This window comes from Plecotus auritus (genome assembly GCF_963455305.1).
Source record: "Plecotus auritus genome assembly, chromosome: 3".
NCBI lineage: Eukaryota > Metazoa > Chordata > Mammalia > Chiroptera > Vespertilionidae > Plecotus > Plecotus auritus.
Window position 1 is genome coordinate 224,388,192 of NC_137772.1, and position 18,408 is coordinate 224,406,599.

General features: G+C 59.6%; 1 protein-coding gene across 4 annotated transcripts in view; it reads left to right on the forward strand.

The window, feature by feature from the left end:
* The window catches only part of MPPED1 (metallophosphoesterase domain containing 1), a 63,821-nt gene that overhangs the window by 12,769 nt on the left and 32,644 nt on the right, over positions 1-18,408 (forward strand). For 2 of the 4 annotated variants that reach the window (XM_080661096.1, XM_080661097.1), the window contains exon 3: positions 5,947-6,128. The exons of the other annotated variants lie outside the window; for them this stretch is intronic. In XM_080661096.1, coding sequence (XP_080517222.1) covers positions 5,947-6,128 — 182 coding nt within the window. The remainder of the gene's footprint in view (positions 1-5,946; positions 6,129-18,408) is intronic. 4 annotated transcript variants of the gene reach the window in all.

The window sequence follows — 18,408 nt, forward strand, 5'->3', positions numbered from 1 at the left end:
GGATGTTTCCAGGCGCCTGGAGACCCTGAAGGCATCTGTGGGTGTAGGTGCCGGCACAGGGCGGTCAGAGCTGTGATGGGGCACGGTGCCCAGAGCAGGCCCTCCTGACCACCAGGCAGGGCAGGTGCCCCTGGGAGGGCCCAGGCCCCACTCCTGCTGCGGCCACGAGCACCACCTCCTGGTGGGGGCCTGGAGGCTGTCCCTTTGGGGAGACCCGAGAATCCAGCACACGGGCCTCTTAGAGAAGAGGTGGGGGTTCCGAAGCCCGGCTTGGAGGTGGGGCGGGAGGGGTGCTGCCCTGTTATGGTGTGGCTCCCTTAGGACCTGTCCCCTGTTGTGAAGGGTGGGCACCGAGGCAGTATTCCCAGGAGAAGGCGGGGGGCTCCAGGCCTGGGGGGGGTCCCAGCACTGGCACGCGCTCCGGAAAAGGCCCGTTTCCCTGGGGGCTGTGGGGCTGGCGTGGACAGCAGCTGCCTGCTTTAGTTTTTGGTAGATTTCTGCTTGGGAAACAGCCTCCAGCTTCCATTTGAGGGCCAGATGGGCAGGTCTGGGAAGGATGGGTGGCCTGGGTCTCAGGCACACTGTCCCCTGGGAGCTAGACGCCTGGCAGAGAGGGTGGCCTCCTGGACGCGCCTTCCTGAGGCCCCTGGGTGCCTGACAGACTCCTGCCTCCGTGGAAAGGGGCTAGAGCCCGGGGCCCTCCGGCAGGGCGCTGGGGTGCTCGTGTGTTTGTGGCTGTGTGCATGCCCACGGCGGGTCCCCAGGCACCACACATAATGCCCAGATGCCATGCAGTACCAGGCAGAGCTGTCATTGATAGCACCTTTGCCTGGGCCCGCGGGCACCCAGGTGGCCCCCGGTCCCAGCTCAGAGCGGGGGAAACAGGAAGTCCTAGGAGGGGAGGCCCAGGGGTGGGGCAGGACCCTGTGGGGAGCGTGGCTTCTAGGTTGAGACGCAGAGGAGGATGCGTGGGGGCAGCGAGCTGGCAAGGCTGGAGCAAGGGGCACCTGCGAGCTGCAGAAATGCACCGCTGGGTGGAGGGTGCCGCGGGCCCGGCACGGTCCTGAGCAAGGACGTGAGGGATTTCTCCCATTTAACCCACGAGCAACTGTGGGCTGTTTGCTCGTCTGTCCATTCATTCATTCATTCATTCGGGATGTGAGTGAGCAGCTGCTTAGCACACCGGCTAGAAATGCGTGCTGGGCGCCGGGTTTGAATCCTGCCTCTGCCCCTTCCACGCCCCTGCGCGTGCTGAGCTGACCCTTGGACGGGTGGCAGATGGCACACGTGTCATAAGGGGTGTCAGGGCATAAGATACTGGCAGCAGGAAGTGCTATGGAGAGATGCTATGGCTTCCTAGGGGTCACTCGCCACTCGGAGTGGTCGGAGCAGATTCTCTCGGGCCTGCCCTACCCCAGCCCTCCCGGCCCGCTCTGTGCTGCCCCCGCCGTGGCCAGGCTCCGGGCTCCCATGGGCAGTGGGTCCAGAGGCGGCTGGGGTTTGGGCAGGGCCCAGAGAGACCAGGCACTGAGCCTGGTTCTGGACTCCTCATCCAGTGCTCCCTTGCTGCCCGCTCGGGCCAGCCAGGCTCTGAAACACAACTTTGCACAAAGCTAGAAGAGGCCAGGGTCATGCAAGGACTTGGGGGTTGCTCCCTCCAGCCCCTCCCTGCCCCCCTCAGATCCCAGCCCCCAGCGCCAGGGGAGTGTGCGGGCTGCTGGAGGGCTGTGCGGGTTTCCATGGTGAGTCTCCACAGGGGGAGACGCGGGAGACGGATGCCACTCCCCCACACGTGATTTATCACCGCCCTGGGCTTTGTCTCCGGGCCGAGGGAGTGAGGGGGCCTTATTTAATAAATCCACAATTTATATTTAATAACAACAGCGACAGCCCAAACGTGGCCTCCGATTGAGCCGTGTGATTTATGCCGTTGCCGCCAGAGGCCCTGGCGGTAACGAGGCTGCCTTAGCCTGAGTCGTGAATCTCTGGGTCTGCGCCTCTGGGTTTCAGGCCCTGAGAACGCAGACCCTCACCCTGGGGGCCGAAGCCCCCCGCGGTGGCCTGGGAGAGCCCCCGCAGCCCCCAGTCCTTCCGTGCTGGGCGGGCAGGTGGGCGTGTGGCCTGGCGGTCAGGGAGAAGGCGGGGGTGGTGCTGGAGGGACAGGGTTCTCCTGGGGATCTGCCTTACAGGTGCCCTGGGGTTGGCGCCAGGCATGGCACCTCTTCCCGCTGGCTTTTAAAGAGTCCTGTCCGTGGGGCCCCTCCGAGCGCGTGGGGCTGGGGGGGTCCTTGAAGAGCGTGGCAGGCCGGGGAGCACGGCTGTGTGCCAGGCCCAGGCGGCCCCTTAGCGTCCCGGCCCTCCCCGCTGAGCCAGAACAAACCCGTTTCTGTTCTGTTTCTGTTTTCACTGTCACAGGAAGGTGTTGCAGTTAGATGCCAGCTTCCTGTGGTGAAGACGCAGGCTCAGACCTACCCTTTAACGTACGCGCTGCGACCGTGGACATGGGACTCGCTTCCCGGCCGCGGTCACTTAGGGCCGCCGTGACTCCGGGGTCCACGGGGGCTTTGCCATTCCGAGTGTCGGAAACCCAACTCGAACGGTCTTAAGGATAAAAGGGAGTTTACCGGCTCATAGCGAGGATCCGGCTTCAGGCACAGCTGGGTCTGGGCAGTAGATGATCCGTCAGGCCCTCCCAGCGCTCTCCTCTGCTCGCTCGCTCTCTCCCGTTCCCCACACTGAGGCTGTTCTTGTTCTGTCCTCACTTCCAAGCACAAGCTGGGTTTCTGGGAGCTCCGTGCGGAGGTCTCCATGGGCGTCCTGGCCACAGGTGTATCCATTGAGCCTGGCAGGTGCCTGTCCTTCAAGAGGAACCAATAAGCATTTGTCCAGGCCTGGCTGGTTGGCTCAGGGGTTAGAACGTTGACCTGCGTACCCGAGGGTCTTGGGTTCGCTTTCCGGTCAGGGGCACGTACCTGGGTTGCAGGTTCAATCCCCATCCCCAGTCAGGGCACCTGTGGGAGGCAACCAATCAATGTGTCTCTCTCACATCAATGTTTCTCTCTCCTCTCTCTCCTCTCTCTCCCCCTTCCTCCTCACTTCCACTCTCTCTAAAAAAAAAAAAAAAATCAATGGAAAAAATATCTTCCCTCCTCGTTGAGGATTAAAAAAAAAAAAAGAAAGCATTGCTCCATAGATTGACGGAAGGAAATGAATGAGGACCTTGCCATAGTCCAGCCTCCTGTGAATTTGGGAACCAAAAGCCAGCTTCAAAGTTCCAGCTTGGCTGGCTCCCACAGCTGGGGTCCTAGGCAGCCTTTCCCGAGCTGCGGTTTCCTCATCGCTACAACGGGCCGAGCGAACCTGCAGCACCCGCCCTGCCGGCACGGGGCAGGTGGCCCACGGAAGGCGGAGGAGCGCCCAGCCCAGCGGCGATGAGCTCTCCGTTCCTGGGGACCCTCCGTACCATTCCCGTGGTTAGGGGGTTGAGCACTCGTTAGGATCCACACAGCCGGAGGACAGTGCCGGGAAATAAGAGTCTTTATTTTTGATCTGGGGATGAGTAGGCCTGCACCCTCACTGAGCTCAGAAGCCTCAGGGTGGAGAGAAATAAGAATGGAGTTAATTAAAGAGCCTGTGAGTTTGGGAACCAAAAACCAGCTTCTGAATTTCAGCGTGGCGGGCTCCCACAGCTGCGAACCGGGGCGAGGGGGTTACCGGGGAGCCCTCGCGCTGTTCTGTTCGGGGCTGGCTGATGCCCCGCCAGGGTCTCTCCGGAGCAGAGGTTGTGGGGGTGGAGGTGGCATCTTGCTCTTTCTCGCTCCCTTCTTGTCCCTCTCTGACTCTTCGGCTTGTCCTGCTCACAGCCTCAGTGTGTGTGCGGGTGAATGAATGAGTGAGTGAACTTGATTGGCTCACTCACACGCCTGTGCCAGGCCAGCAGCCCAGACGCGATTGGCTGCCCTTGGTTCAACCAGCCGCGTGGGGCAGACGAGGTGTACAGGTGGGTTCAGGGCCAGGCACCTGCAGAGCCTTGGTCATATGGGTCATATGGTGGGAGGGGCGGGGAGAGGAGGGGAGGGGAGGGAGGGACCCAGAGGACAGAGGAGTGGCGGGAATTACTGCTCTTTCCCTGGCCCCCAGCCTCGCTGCTGCCCCACGGAGGCTGGTGGCTTTATTGTCTGGCCACGTGTGGGGTCTCCTGGCCTGGGGTCGGGCATGGTGCATCCCTATGGCCACAGCCCTGAGCTCGGGGCTGGCTCACAGGAGTGGGCAGAGGTGCCGTGCTGAATGAACAGGGAATGAATGAGTGAGGGAATGAATGAGTGAGGGAATGAATGAGTGAGGGAATGAATGAGTGAGGGAATGAATGAGTGAGGGAATGAATGAACGAGGAGGGAAGAGGAGGCGCTCCCAGCACCCCCTGTTGGTCATCACTGGACTCAGGGAGTTTTCTCCCGCTCCGGGTTGGGCCCAGTGCCGACCTGCTTGGATTCTAACTGGGCCCAGCAGCCCCAGGAAAGGACCTGGCGGGCCCCCCCCCGGTCACGGCTCCGGGATGGGGTGCGGCTGGGCTGGCTCACGCCTGCGGCTGCGGCGGACTGAGCGTGCACACGCGCCCTGCACATTAGCATGCTGAACCCACGTCGCTCGTAAGGTGTTAATTAAATTTCTTTGAAGTATATTGTCTGAAAAAAAAAAAAGGATAATTAGAAAGATGTCTTTAAAAGTATTTATGTAACTGATACGGTCCTGCTTTCGGCTTGCCGTATAATTAGATTTAAACACCACGAACTCCTCGAGCGGCACCCTCATTTGGAGAGAGCTGCGCGTGGAAATGTCATTGCGTTGTTTTGAAGAGTTGGGAGCCTGGCAGAGTCCTTCAGCTGAGAGGCAGGGAGGGTGGGGGCACTGAGCGGGGGAGGGAAGGGGGGCTGCACGGTTCCCTGGGATCAGCCACTTGCTCCGCGTCCTCACTGCCACGGGCTCCGGGGACCGGGACGCACATCCCTGCAGCGTCTTCATTTTCTGGGTATTTTTGCTTAGCGAGGCCGCTCCATTTTACAGACCAGCAAACCAGGGCCAAGTGTTTGTTTTTTTTGTAAATTTGTTCTTATCGATTTCAGAGAGGGAGGGAGAGAGAGAGAGAGATAGAAACACCAGTGATGAGAGAGGACCATGATCGGCTGCCTCCTGCACGCCCCACACTGGGGATCGAGCCCGCCACCCGGGCATGTGCCCCGGCTGGGAATCGAACTGTGCCCTCCGGGTTCATGGGGCAGGGCCGAGTGTTAGGCGTAAGGCCACACCTTAGTGCAGGGGTGGGCAAACTTTTTGACTCGAGGGCCACCATGGGTTCTTAAACTGGACCAGAGGGCCGGAACAAAAGCATGGATGGAGTGTTTGTGTGAACTAATATAAATTCAAAGTAAAGGAGCGGAGGGGAGAGCAAGAGAACCCTCCGCTCTTTCGGCTCCGCGGGCCGGATAGAACAGCCGAACGGGCCAGATCCGGCCCGCGGGCCGTAGTTTGCCCACGGCTGCCTTAGTGGCAAGTGCCGGGCTGGGTTTGAAGCCTGGTCTTCTGGTCCGGGGGCTGCTTTCTCACCGCCCCTCCCCCCCAGAGCCTGTGCTCTCGGGTGGTCAGACCTTCTCAGTCCCGAAACACTGCCGCTCTCTCCTGCCTCTGTTCCACGTGTCCCTGGGAGCCCTCCCCCCCCCCCCGCCCGCCCATTTCACGGTGGCTCCCGTGGGGTGTGCACTGCCCTGGGACCCACTTCTTTCGGCAGGACCATGGACATCAGTCCTTGTATTCTCACTGGGGTCGATAGCACCCCCACAGAGGCCTGTGTTGTGGGCTGAGAAACCTCGCCCTCATTATTATAAAGCACAGATACGCATTCGGTGCCGTGACCCCGTGACCTTGTGACGAGTGCCTTCCTCCCCGCAGGGTGGACCCAGTGCCTCACGACGCCCCCAAGCCGCCCGGCTACACCCGCTTCGTGTGCGTGTCTGACACCCACTCCAGGACAGACCCCATCCAGATGCCCTACGGCGACGTGCTGATCCACGCTGGCGACTTCACGGAGCTGGGCCTCCCGAGCGAGGTGAAGAAGTTCAACGAGTGGCTTGGTAGGTGCTGGGCAGCGGGTGGGCTTCTGCCACCGTCCCAGCCTGGGGCGGCCCCTCTGCCCAGCTGCCCTTCCTCCCTGCTCTGCCCACTGCCCCTGCCCGGCCTCTGCCTGCCGTCCGCCACCTCCTCACCCCGGGAAGCCTTCCCTGACCTCGGACCAGGCCCCGGACCTCGGCACCTCCTGCCCCCGCCCTGGTCTTCCCTGTGACTGTCCATTTGTCTGTGGGGATTTGGGGCCCAGGTGTGTTCTTGTCCACGTGTGTGTCCAGCCCCCGTGTCCGGCACAGGTGGGTGCTAACTGAACCATGGCTGGGTGAGTGCGTGAAGGAATGAGGGGCTGGACGGGTGAATGCGTGACTGTCTGGGAATGCGGAGGCCAGGCAGGTGCTCGGCCGGTGCCTAGTGGCTCAGCCACCGACCACCGTCGTGATGGCTCCCCCAGTGAGGGGACCCTTTGAGCCTCTGTGCCCACATCAGGGACCTCGGGGACCGGACCTTGGCTCCTCCCCAGGCAGCTGTTGGCACAGGCAGCTGGCACAGGCCCGTGGTGGGCTGTGATTTGCAAGCATGTCCCCAGGGCTTTCTCTTTGGCTTTTTACTTTCTCCCTAAATAAGAGAGACATAGACTGGCGTGCCCCCTGGGAAAAGCTGTTTGCTTGGAATTGAGTCTTCGCTGCCACAGCCCCGGGGTGGGGGGTGGGGGGACAGCTGGATTGCATTGGACGGCCTGGGCTGGCTGCCGTCTCAGAGGCCTGGGTGCGCCGGCCGCCTCCCCGCGCAGCCCCCTCCCCTGCCAGACGGTCGCCTCCCGGGTGCCCGCTGCGCCGTTGGCTGGAGCTGCGTGAGCAGAGGGACCAGGAGCAAGGCGGTTGCTGCGGTGAACGGAGGCCTGGCTTTGCAGTCGAGACAAATATTGACAAACAAGGCCTTCCCTCCGCTTGGCAGGCTCAGAGCCTTACATATTGATGTTCCAATGGGAAATGCTAATCAAGGGTTCCCGCTGGGCTGGACCCGTGAAGGCTGGGGTGGGACGGGGCTCCGGAGGGTGGGCCTGCCCCGGCTTCTCGCCTCGCCTGGTGCCGCCTCGGGGCCGGGGCCGCCTCCGGGAGGGACCCTCTCTGAGCCCGGCTTCTTATCCTCAGAAGATGGGAGGCCTCCCTGGGCTGGTCAAGAGCCGGAGTCCCAGGCAATGACGGAGCCGCTGCGGCATCTGGATGGGGTCTGTCCTGGAGTGGGTGTCAGACACGCAGCCTGTGTGGCAGGCTCCTGACGCCGCTGCCGGGGTGAATTGTGGGAACAGCTGTTTGGGGCGGGTGCTGTTCGGATCTGAATTGGACGGAAGGGCCGTCAGCCCCCTGCACCGAGGTACTGGAGGGTGGGGACGGTTTCTGGTGTACCCGGCCCACGACTGCCCCTCAGCGTGGGGGAATGAATGAGTGGACGCTGGCATGCGCAGTGGGGGTGGGCTCCACGCGCTGTGGGGTCTCCGTGCGGGACTGACAATGCTTTCTCCTGGCAGGACAAGGCCTCTGGGGGAAGCTGACTTCGGGCTGGGCCTCGACCGAGGGGATGGGAGTTCGTGCAGAAAGGGTGACACCAGGCCAAGGGGACCGCTGAGGCCAAGGGGGGCCAGTGGACGCTCGGGAGGAGGCGTGATGTGTTGTGGCTGGAGTCAGGGCGGGGCCTGACCCGGGTGCTGGGGCCGGCACAGTGCGATGGGCACTTTAGGACCACCCCTCCACCTGCCTCTTCACAGAAGTCAGTGTCCACAGGACCTCGGGGGCCTGCTTCCTCGTGTGCCCTGGGTGTGGGGGTGATTTATGTGCCTGAGCTATTGGGGTGGGAGTGTGAGCTCGCCAAGGGCCCCTCCTTTCACAGGAGGCTCCCTTCCCCCCGCCTCTCCCCTTTGCTGCCTCCGAGGCGATGGCAGATGTCCGAGCGGTCACTCAGGTGGGTGTGGCTGGGAGCTCACACCGGAGGCCAGCCGAGGAGCCACTCTGGGTCCCGCGTGGAGTGGCGAGGGTTTGCGTGTGAGGGAGAGCTTTGGCGGGGGGCTGTCCAGGGGAGTCCGTCTGCAGGAGGCGGGACAGCATGAGGGCTGGGACCTCCTGCCTGGGGGTCAAGCAGACTGTTTTCACCCCTGCTTTGGCCTCTCCTATGCTGTGTGACTTTAGCTTAGTCACTCAGCCTCTCTGTGCCTCACTATAAACGGGGAGAGTTGTGTACCTGCCCCATAGGGTTGTGGAGGATTGAAGAATAACATTCTCGTGTAGCGCTAGGCACAAAGAAGCCTCAGAAAGTGGGGGCTGTTACTGTGGGAAAACCTGCCTCTCATCATATTCAAGCCCCCCACTCCCCCCTGCACACACCGATCAGCCAGCCTCCGTGCCAGCAGAGCCATTTCATTCCAGCCACGCTGGTCGGCTCCATTTATCATTCCTAGAGCAGGCCCCCACTCTGGGCCTTGCTGGCCCCCAGCTGGGACCACCCTTCCTCCTCCACCGGCGGGCAGTCCTACCACCCTTTAGTGTCGCCTGCCTCGGAGCCCCCACCCGATGGGCAGCACTGGTCCCTCCTCCCTCTGTGTACCCAGAGCGCCCTGTTCAGGCCTGGGTGGTGGCCCTCAGCTCATGGCAGGGAATTATCTGGGTTCTTGTGTCCCCCTGCCCCCCAACCCTAGACCATTAGCTCCTGGAGGGCGGGGTCAAGGCCTCCTCTCCAGTGCCAAATGAGGCACAGCCAGGGTAGGGCCGGGACAGGAGCTGTGGACAGGAGTGACGGGCGCAGATGCATCCCCGGCAGGTGGGGCGCACTGGGGCAGCAGTATCGGGGGGCTTTGAGGAGGCAGAGCCGTGAGCAGGCAGGTGTGAGCCATGGCTCCCGTAACATGGCACTTGGGTCCTGAGAGACTCGGACGGAGGCTGAGTTGGGTCCCCAGGACGAGGCTCGGAGCTGAGGCCAGCCGGTGAGCTAGACCGGGCCCCGGGGCAGGTCTTCCAGGTGGGCATGCAGGCTCCCCCTAAAGCCAGGGTGCTGAGGGCAGGTGAGTGGCTGAGTGCCAACCACACCCACTTCCAGGATGCGGGATGCAGAGGTAGCAGCTGACCCGAGGCCCCCTCACCACCCACATCTTCCCAGGGCAAGAACATAGCGCCCGCTTCTGCCCCGGGCTCTGGGGACAGCCATGCCCTCAAGCACTGTCAGTTCAGGAGCTCCCTGTGACCAGCAGGTGCCAGACTGGCCTCCTCGTGTTCCCCCTCCCCAGTTCCCCCGGCCACGAGAAGCCTGCACCTCTGCCCTCTCACTCCCACCCCCCAGCTCCCTAGCCTCACCCTGCTCCAGCCTTGGAGTGACCACCCAGAGGCCATCGGTGGGTTTGTCCTCAGCCCTTCCCTCCTGGCCTCTCCACTTGACCTCCGACGTGGCTTCTTCTTCCGCTTCCACACCATCTGCCTCTCTGGGCTCCCCCTTCTCCGTCTCCTTTGGTTCCTCGGTTTCTTGCTCACTGCAGGTGGCCTCTCCCAGGGCCAACCTTGAGCATCTCAACCACCTTCTTTCCAGTTAATAATCACTCAGACCTCACCCGCCATCCCCAGCTCTTGCTTCCACCCAGACCTCCCCCTCTCTCCCCAGACTAGATCTTTCTTTGAGATTGTGCAGGTGCATTGTTTGGTCTTTGCAGAAGACACCTCCTCCAGGCTGTCCACCAGGATTTCAGGCTCCCTCTGTCCCAAACTGAACTCCTCAACCACAGACCCCTCCCCATAGGCTATATAGTGAGGTGCAGCCCTCCAGTGCAGTGTCTCAGACCCTCCCCACCGAGGCTGCTATCAGCTGCCATCTCTTACTATTCTGACCCAACTCTTATCTGCCCACTCACTTATCTCATCTGCCAAGCGTCTGTGGGCACCCAAGCAGGCCAGCCTGCCAGGCCCCCCTTCCTCCTGCAGGATCCCGTGAGCCCCTCGAGGGCCAGGCAGCTCCCCAGAGCCCAGCCCGGTCTGGCGCTGGCGGAGGGCGCTCGGCAGGTCCGCGGGCAACAGCACGGGGAGGCCTCAGAGCCCAGGCTGAGCTGGTTCATCAGGTGGCATCACCCCAGCAGACCCAGGAGGGGAGGACGGCGAGGCCCGGCAGCGGAATGTTTAGGAGTCATAATTAACTTTTTACTGGCGCCCTCGTATGAAGCGATATGCGAAGACGATATGAAAGGGGCCAAGCATTGAGTTAAATAGAGCTGGGTCTTTTGCAAGCAAACCCTTAATTAAAGCCAGGGAGGGAGGAGAGGGGAGGAAGGGAAGCGAGAACCCTTCCAGGCGCTGCCTCTGGTTCTGGCCTCAGTGGCCTCCGCGTTGAAGGCAGGGCTGGGGGCCGGGGGTCACCTCCGCGTTGAAGGCAGGGCTGGGGGCTGGGGGTCGGCTCCGCGTTGAAGGCAGGGCTGGGGGCCAGGGGTCGCCTCCGCGTTGAAGGCAGGGCTGGGGGCCGGGGGTCACCTCCGCGTTGAAGGCAGGGCTGGGGGCCGGGGGTCGGCTCCGCGTTGAAGGCAGGGCTGGGGGCCGGGGGTCGGCTCCGCGTTGAAGGCAGGGCTGGGGGCCGGGGGTCGGCTCCGCGTTGAAGGCAGGGCTGGGGGCGGGGGGTCGGCTGCGGAAATGGCTGCCCTGCGACTCCGTTCCGCAGCGCGGAGCAGGCTCCGGTCCAGGCGGGGATTCGGGAAGGGGCCCGCAGGCCACCAGGAGCAGAAATTGTCCTTCACGGGAAACCGTGATTTCCGTGCAGCTGGAGGCCGTCACCCCTCAGCCACGCTCTCCCCAAGTCCGCTGCCTCCTTCCTCCCGCCTCCCTCCATGGGGGCCATTCTCGATGTGGGGGCTGAGTTACCGCTCTGCTCTCACCACTCCGTCCCCAGCAGCTGTGCAAGCCCCTCCTTGTCCCACTCCTTTAAGTTTTTCCCGTCCCTGCGTCCTGCCTCCCACGCAGGGGGACATGGCGCCCCCTCTTCTCAGCCAGGGTTTCTCATCTGTGTGCCGGGCTCGCCGTCACTGCCACCTCTGTAGCCTCAGGACTTGCCAGGAGGCATGGCATGTTCGTGTAGGGTGGGGTCCCATGTTTTACGTATCAGGCCCTGGAGACAGAATCCGGTGCCCCCACTCCTGCCGTGTCCCAGGTCTAGTCTGCTTGGGGCTGCCCTGGGGCACCCCAGGCCCAGAGTGGGACCCCTTCTGGGTGTCCTGAGGCAGTGGGTCCTCTCTCCTGCCCGTGAGGGTGGAGGGGGCTGGAGGTGGGGGCGGAGATTTCCTGGGGACGGCCGCATCCAGGGGTGTGAGCTGCTCAGCTGGGCCGGCAGGTCGGCAGGTCGGCAGGTGGGGTCTGACAGGCCTCACACTCCCCGGGGTCCGGAACCCAGAGAACGGGGGACAGAGCCCCAGGGGCTCCCGGGCTCACTGCTGACTCTGCCCCTCAACAGCCAGGTGACCTGCTTCTCCCACACGGAATGTCCACACCCCTAAAATGCGGGTGTAGGTTTGGACCACATGTTAACCAGACTCCCTGCACCCCTGGCCGGAACCGAACCCTTTAGTTCTCGGGCCGACACTCTAACCACTGAGCCAAACAGGCGAAGGCTCCAACCAATATTTTATTGATTTCAGAGAGGAAAGGAGAGGGAGGGAGAGAGAGAGAGAGAGAGAGAGAGAGAGAGAGAGAGAGACATCAATGATGAGAGAGAATCATGGATTGGCTGCCTCCTGCACGCCCCACGCTGGGGATCGAGCCCGCAACCCGGGCCTGTGCCCTTGGCTGGAATCGAACCCCGTGCGTGTTCGGTCACACTTGCTCATCCATTCGATGCAATGGCCCGGCCCAGGCACATTATTCTCACGAAGACTCAAGACTGAATATTTAAAACAAAAACGGCTTTTGACTCCGGGCTTCGTTTCATTCCTGGCGTTCTCTGCTCAGGAGCCGCTGGCGCCTGGGGATTTGGGTCGTGTGTCGTCACCGTGGCCGTCGCGGCCGACAAACAAGTGGTCCCCTGGCGAGCGGGATCGATGCTCAGATGGAAAATGGAAGAAAGGTGCAGCGGAGGCGTGGTTTTTCACTGAAAAAAAAAATTAATTTTCTGTATTCTTCATGGGAAAATTCTGCACCAAAGCCAGAGCGTGTGTTAGGGGCTAGAAGGGAGAACATTAACTTCTAATAAAGATGAAAAATCCAGAATTCTCAGTAGTAGTCAAGGGCCTTCGGCCAGCCATAATTACAGTATTTTCATGTGAATGTATAAACCCCTCGGGAGGTGTGCTTAAGTGCTAATTATCTATTTACGACAGAATGGCTGCAGAAATGAAATGAGACCTGCTGGTGTGTGAGAGTGTGTGCGTGTGTGCGTGTCAAACATGTGTTGCAGTGGGCTTTTTTAAGACCATCATCCTAAAAATCTCCGCCTTAAATTAAAAAAGGAGTTTTATATTTAAACAAGGGAGAGATGCGTTTTCCTGAAAGCTCTGAGCTCTCCGAAAGTTCTTTCTTGGTTTTATTTTTGTTATTTGTTTGGATTTTTATTTTTATTTTTATTTTTTTTTTGCTTCCTTATTTATAGCTCACTTTGTGCCAACGGATTTGAGATGGTTTATAATAATAAGAATAGTAAAATGGTAGAGGATTGATGGTGAATTAAAAGCCAGTTAAAAATAGAAATTAGAGCAGCTCGGAGGGAGGGCCTAGCATGTCAACACGTTGGGCTCGATGGGTTCTGTGAGTTGGGAATTGGAGCCTGAGCTTCCTGGGGGCCAAAGTGAAAAGGGAGATGCATTTGGCGAATGGCCCTGGTTACCGGGAGGAGGGACTGGGCCAGCCCCTCTGGTTGGTCCATCCCCTGTGGCGTGTTGGATGTGAGTACCTTGAGGACCGCACGTGTGTCCTGATGGTTTCCGCGCAGGAGGACGTCGGTGAAGGTTTTGCATTTGAATAATAGCAGTGAGTCTCTATCTAGTGTTTCCCAGTGTACAAACATGCCCGCTTCCGTCATGCGTCTGTGCTTCTCTCTCCCCCGCTCAGCCTTCTTTTGGATTGATGGAAGTTTCCTCTTTCCCCTCCGCTGGTTTGGAGACTATTTATTCTTTCTCAGCTTGTTTAGTGGTTACTCATAAAATGCTAATACGCATATCTTAAGTCAGAATAAAAGTAGTCAACATCTCCTTTCCTCCCCGAAGCTCCCTGGCACCCACCCACCCTTCCCCTCGTGCCCCCAGCTCCTATACCTGCTGCCACCAGCTCCTCCATTCTCACTGGCTTTTAACCCTGCCCTGGAGTAGCCGTCGTCATCATCGTCGTCATCATCATCATCATCACCAGTTTCCAGTTTGCACGTGATTATTTGCTCAGTGGGTGTCTGCTGAGCACGGAGTACTGGGCACGGGGTGTGCAGATGTGAGCAGACAGAAGATAGTGTGTGTGAGTGTCAGGCTGAGGGGACAGGGCTGGGCCTTCTGTTGAGGTGACCCTTGGGCAGAGACCTGAATGGCGGGAGCTGGCATGCACACGTCTGGGGAGCCCATCGGAACCAGGAGGTCACGGTTTGATCCCCGGTCAGGGCACACGCCCGGGTTGCGGGCTCGATCTCCAGTGGGGGGTGTGCAGGTGGCAGCCAATCCATGATTCTCTCTCATCATGGATGTTTCTCTCTCTCTCTCTCCCTTCCTCTCTGAAATTAAAAAAATATATATATAAAAATAGAAACATATAAACAAGAAAATACCCTGGCATGATGGAGACAAGGTGAAGTGTAGCCAGTGACCAGGTTAGACCCTCACCTGCCTCCCAGGTGTGAGATGGAGGGCAGGAGACTCACCTGCCCGGGCTGGGCCCTCAGCTTCCGCATCCATACAATGGACGTGATGCCTTCTCCCAGGTGGTGGGTGTGCAGGTGAGAGGCGATGTGTGAGAAACACAAGGACCGGAGGCTTTGCTGGGTTTCCCACGGGAGCCTGCCCCTTCGCCCCGAAGTGCGTCTCCACTCGTCAGCTCTCGGGCTTGGCGCCGTCGGAGGAACGGCTGGCTGGTAGAGAAGTAGCCGGCTGGCCATTCAAGAGCCGGGGAAGCAGGGTTTTCGTGCTGGCATGCTTCTTCCTCTCTTCCCCCACCAACACGGAGCGACGTGTTTGAATATGGAACAAGCCTGTGAGTTTTTAAAAATGTCATCTTCGTGCTGGACTTCGTTCCAAAACGGGAAGAGTCCACGCGCCAGAAAATCCTGGCCAGCCCAGAATCGAAATAGTCTGTCCTCATGTGCCCACAGACTGCCGAGGTGCCTGACAGATTCCACCTGTCCCTGTCGCCTCCCGCTCCACCCCCGTCCAGCCCCCCTGGCCTGCCCCCGGCACTGGACTCGGACGGTGCAGAGGCTCTGGGACTGGTTGGGTTTGGGGATTGTGACGGCCACTTGGAGAGGGTGTGGGAGCTCCCTGTCCAGCTGTCATTGTTCTCATTACAGAGCTGCCCCTTCTGTGGGGTGTCTCTCCCCCCCCCCCCGCCCTCCCCAGCCGCCTGGTCTCTCACTGAACCCTCACAGGCAGCCCTTCTCAGACTTCAGGTGATGAGAATCCCCTGGCGGCAGGGGGGAGGAGGGGGGAGGAGCGTCTTGTTCAAGTGCACGCCCCGGTTGGACAGGTCGGGGAGGGCGACCCCCAGGTGATGAATGGCACGGCTTTAGACCTGCGCTGTCCAAGCAGTAGCCACCTGCCCCCTGTGGGTACTGACCACCTGAAATGTGGCTAGTGTGGAATGGAGACACTGACTTTTATGTTTTTTAAAAATATGTTTTTATTGATTTTACACAAAGAGGAAAGGAGAGGGAGAGAGATAGAAACATAGGTGATAGAGAATCATGGATTGGCTGCCTCCTGCACACCCCCCACTGGGGATGGAGCCCACAACCCGGGCATGTGCCCTGACCGGGAATCCAACTGGTGACCTCTTAGTTCATAGGTCAATGCCCAGCCACTGAGCCACTCCAGCTGGGCTTGTGTTTATTTCATGGCAATCAATCTGAGATTCACTAGCTATAGGGCAGTGGTCAGCAAACCGCGGCTCGCGAGCCACATGCAGCTCGCGAACCGCGGTTTGCCGCTCTATTGACTAATGAGTTTGCCGACCACTGGACTAGACTAAATGTTACCGTGTAGTTGGAAGCTGTGAGGATTAGGCAATTGTGGCATATTGTGTACAAAGAGGTAAAGGGTAGTATATGACAGTGGTTGGCAAACTCATTAGTCAACAGAGCGGCAAACCACGGCTCGCGAGCCGCATGTGGCTCGCAAGCCGCGGTTTGCCGACCACTGCCATAGGGGAAATGGCTTCTGATAGGGCAGCACAGCCAACCCCTTGGTCTTACTGTCTCTACAGATGACACTGAGCTCAGAGAGGTGGAGAGCTTGCCCGAGACAATCAGCAAACTAAACATGGATTCAGGGTTCTCACCCCAGGTCTATGATCTTTTACACTTTAAATTAATTTTTCAATACCCAAGGTGACCATTTTGTGTGGGAACGTTTCCTGTCCATCTAGAGAACCCCGGCTCTTCCTGTCAGCACATCCTTCCTTTCCAAGGGGGTTTGATGGTCATGGTCAGGAGGAATGTTCTGCAGCGTCAGGGCCAACTAGACAGAGTCATGTTCAGGTTGCTGACGGGATACAGAACTCCCAGCATCCTCTGCGTCCTAGGTGAGAGCCACGCTTTGCCACAGAGCCTCCTCTGGACGGTACTTCACAGTTGAGAGGCGCTGCGTGTGGTCCGCTCACCGCTCCCTCGCAACCGGAGTCTGGGTGCCGGGTAATGGTGTCCTTGCTTTGCAGACGAGGAGGCTGAGGCCCAGGGCAGGGGTGTGGCTCCCCTGAGGTCACCCAGGTCCTGGCTCTCAGTTGTCTTCCCAGAGAGGCCTTCCCTGACTGCCTGGGGTGGCTCAGCTCCCCCACCCGATGCTCCCTGTCCCGCTCGCCGGGACTTATTTTTCCCGTCTCTGTTATCCCCACGGACCTGGTACGTACATTTTTTATTGTCAGCATCGCACTGAAAGGCCCCCTTCTGGGGCAGGGATCTTGTCTGTCTCCTGGGCCATTGCATCTTCAGCACCACGGACAGCACCGGCACCCGCAGGCTCTCGCATTTATTATTTACAGATTAAGTTCCTAAAGTGAGCGAGGGGCCAGTGGAAAGGATGCAGGCTCCCCAGCAAGGCTGCCCCCTCTCCAGCCCTGCCCGGCCACGTGCCTGCTGGCCAGCCCTCTCCTGCCTGGTGTATCATCTATTGGGGGGTGGGGGCAGGGGGGCAGGTAATACTTGTCCTTAGTGGGGCCGGGGTGAGGACGGGGGAGGTGCTGCGGTTGGATCCTGTTCCGGCGTGTGGGTCCGGAGACCCCTGAGCATGGTATGTCCTCTGTGAGCCTCAGTGTTCTCATCTGTGAAAGGAGCTGACGTTGGGAGGACTCAGTGGGGCAGGGGGTGGTGTGGGCCCAGCCCAGGGCCCAGCACGGGGTAAATGCACAGCGCGTGCCCTGGTGTGTGTGTGGCGGTGGCTTTGTGAATGAGCCAAGTGCCCAGCGTGGGTGCTCGGCCGATGGCAGTGTCACCACGGCTATCCCTCCCATCCAAGGGCGCCTTCTCGTTGTCAATCAGACATTTAGAAGTTAGGGTTCAGTTCTGGGAAATGTGTTTTAAAGAAAAGCGGACCCTTTTAGTGTACAGGCCTGTTCCTTTGATTTCTCTGAAGGAGAAGGATTTCACACCTTTCTGAGCGCGCACGATGAGCCACTGAGCCCGGGAGGCCGTCGGAGCTAATTCTGGGCCCGTTTGACAGCCGCGCCAGTGAGCGGGGAGCGGGGAGCTGACAAGTGGGGCTTTGGTAGCGTCCCAACCTCTCAAAATAGTCACTTTCCAGACTCACATTTGCCATTCGGCGTTGGAACGAAGCTTCCTGCTCGTTGAGCCCGCCGTGCCCCTCCCCCCTCAACACGCTTCACTGGTTCCCACGGGCCCTGGGGGAAGTCCAGGTCTCTGCCCCACAGTCCAGACCCCTCCAAGTGTGACCCCCTCCGTCTCCCCCCGGCCTGCCTCTGTTCACCCCCTCGTCTGCCGAGATGTTGGCTTTCCCACCTCCATGCCTTGGCTCGTGTGGGGTCCCCTTCCCGGGTGCCTCTCCTGTCTCAGGGGCCTGAGGAGCTGTGTTCATTCCCGACACCTGTTTCTGCGGCCCCTCCCTCTTACCGTGGTCACCGCTGTGCTGGGCTCCGGGGGCCTGGGGGCCACCCGCTGCAGCTCTCACCCTGCTGTGTGTGTCTGCCCCTCCCTCACCGGAGGCCAGAGAAAGGAAGGGTGGTATGGAGACTGCTCCGTTCAGCCTCCAGCACAGGGCCTACCAGCACGTAGTAGGGCTAAAAAAAGAAAAAAAAAATGACTGGAATGAACCAGAGGGGGCAAGATGCTTTTACTTCAGTGAATCTTAACACCTGAAATGCTTATTTAGTTTAAAACCACTTAGGTTTATTGAATGCTATTAAGATATGTATTTTAGCCCCTGCTGGTTGCTCAGTGGTTAGAGCATCAGCCCGTGGACTGAAGGGTTTGATTCCGGTTAAGGGCATGTACCTCAGTTGCAGGCTCGCTCCCTGGCCCCGGTCAGGGCACGTGTGGGAGGCAATCAATCGATGTGTCTCTCTCACATCGATTTTTCTCTCTCTCAGTTTCTTCCCCTCCCTTCCACGCTCTCTAAAACTCAATGGGAAAGATATCCTTGGGTGAGGATTAGCAAAAAAGGGAAAAATGAAAAGAAAAAAAAAAGGAAATTTCTTTTAAAATAGGGATCTTTAGTGTAGATCGTTTTCAAACACCTCTTTCAGTTACTACTGCGAAGAACATTGCTTTGGGACAATTTCCCCCCTTGAGGTGGGTTGTCTTAGCCAGCAGGCACCCAGGAAGAGTTTGGTCAGTAAGGGAGGGTCATGTACGTGGCCCTGCAGCCAAGCCCTCCATCCAGGCCCCGGGACCTCAGGTGAAACCTCGCTGGGCACTCCGGAGAGGTGGGGGCAGGTATAGCCCCCCTGCCTGCAGCTGCTCAGTTAGGACTTCTTACGAAGGAGGGGTGGGTGGGTGGGGCAAGATTCAAATAGCCACTCAGTCCCTTTCCACCTCTGCCCCTCGCTGGCTGGTACAAACCTGGAGGTGTTTGCTTCCACTAGTAGAATGATTGGCCGTCAGGGGTCCAAGATTCTACAAGCAGCATTTCTAGGCCTC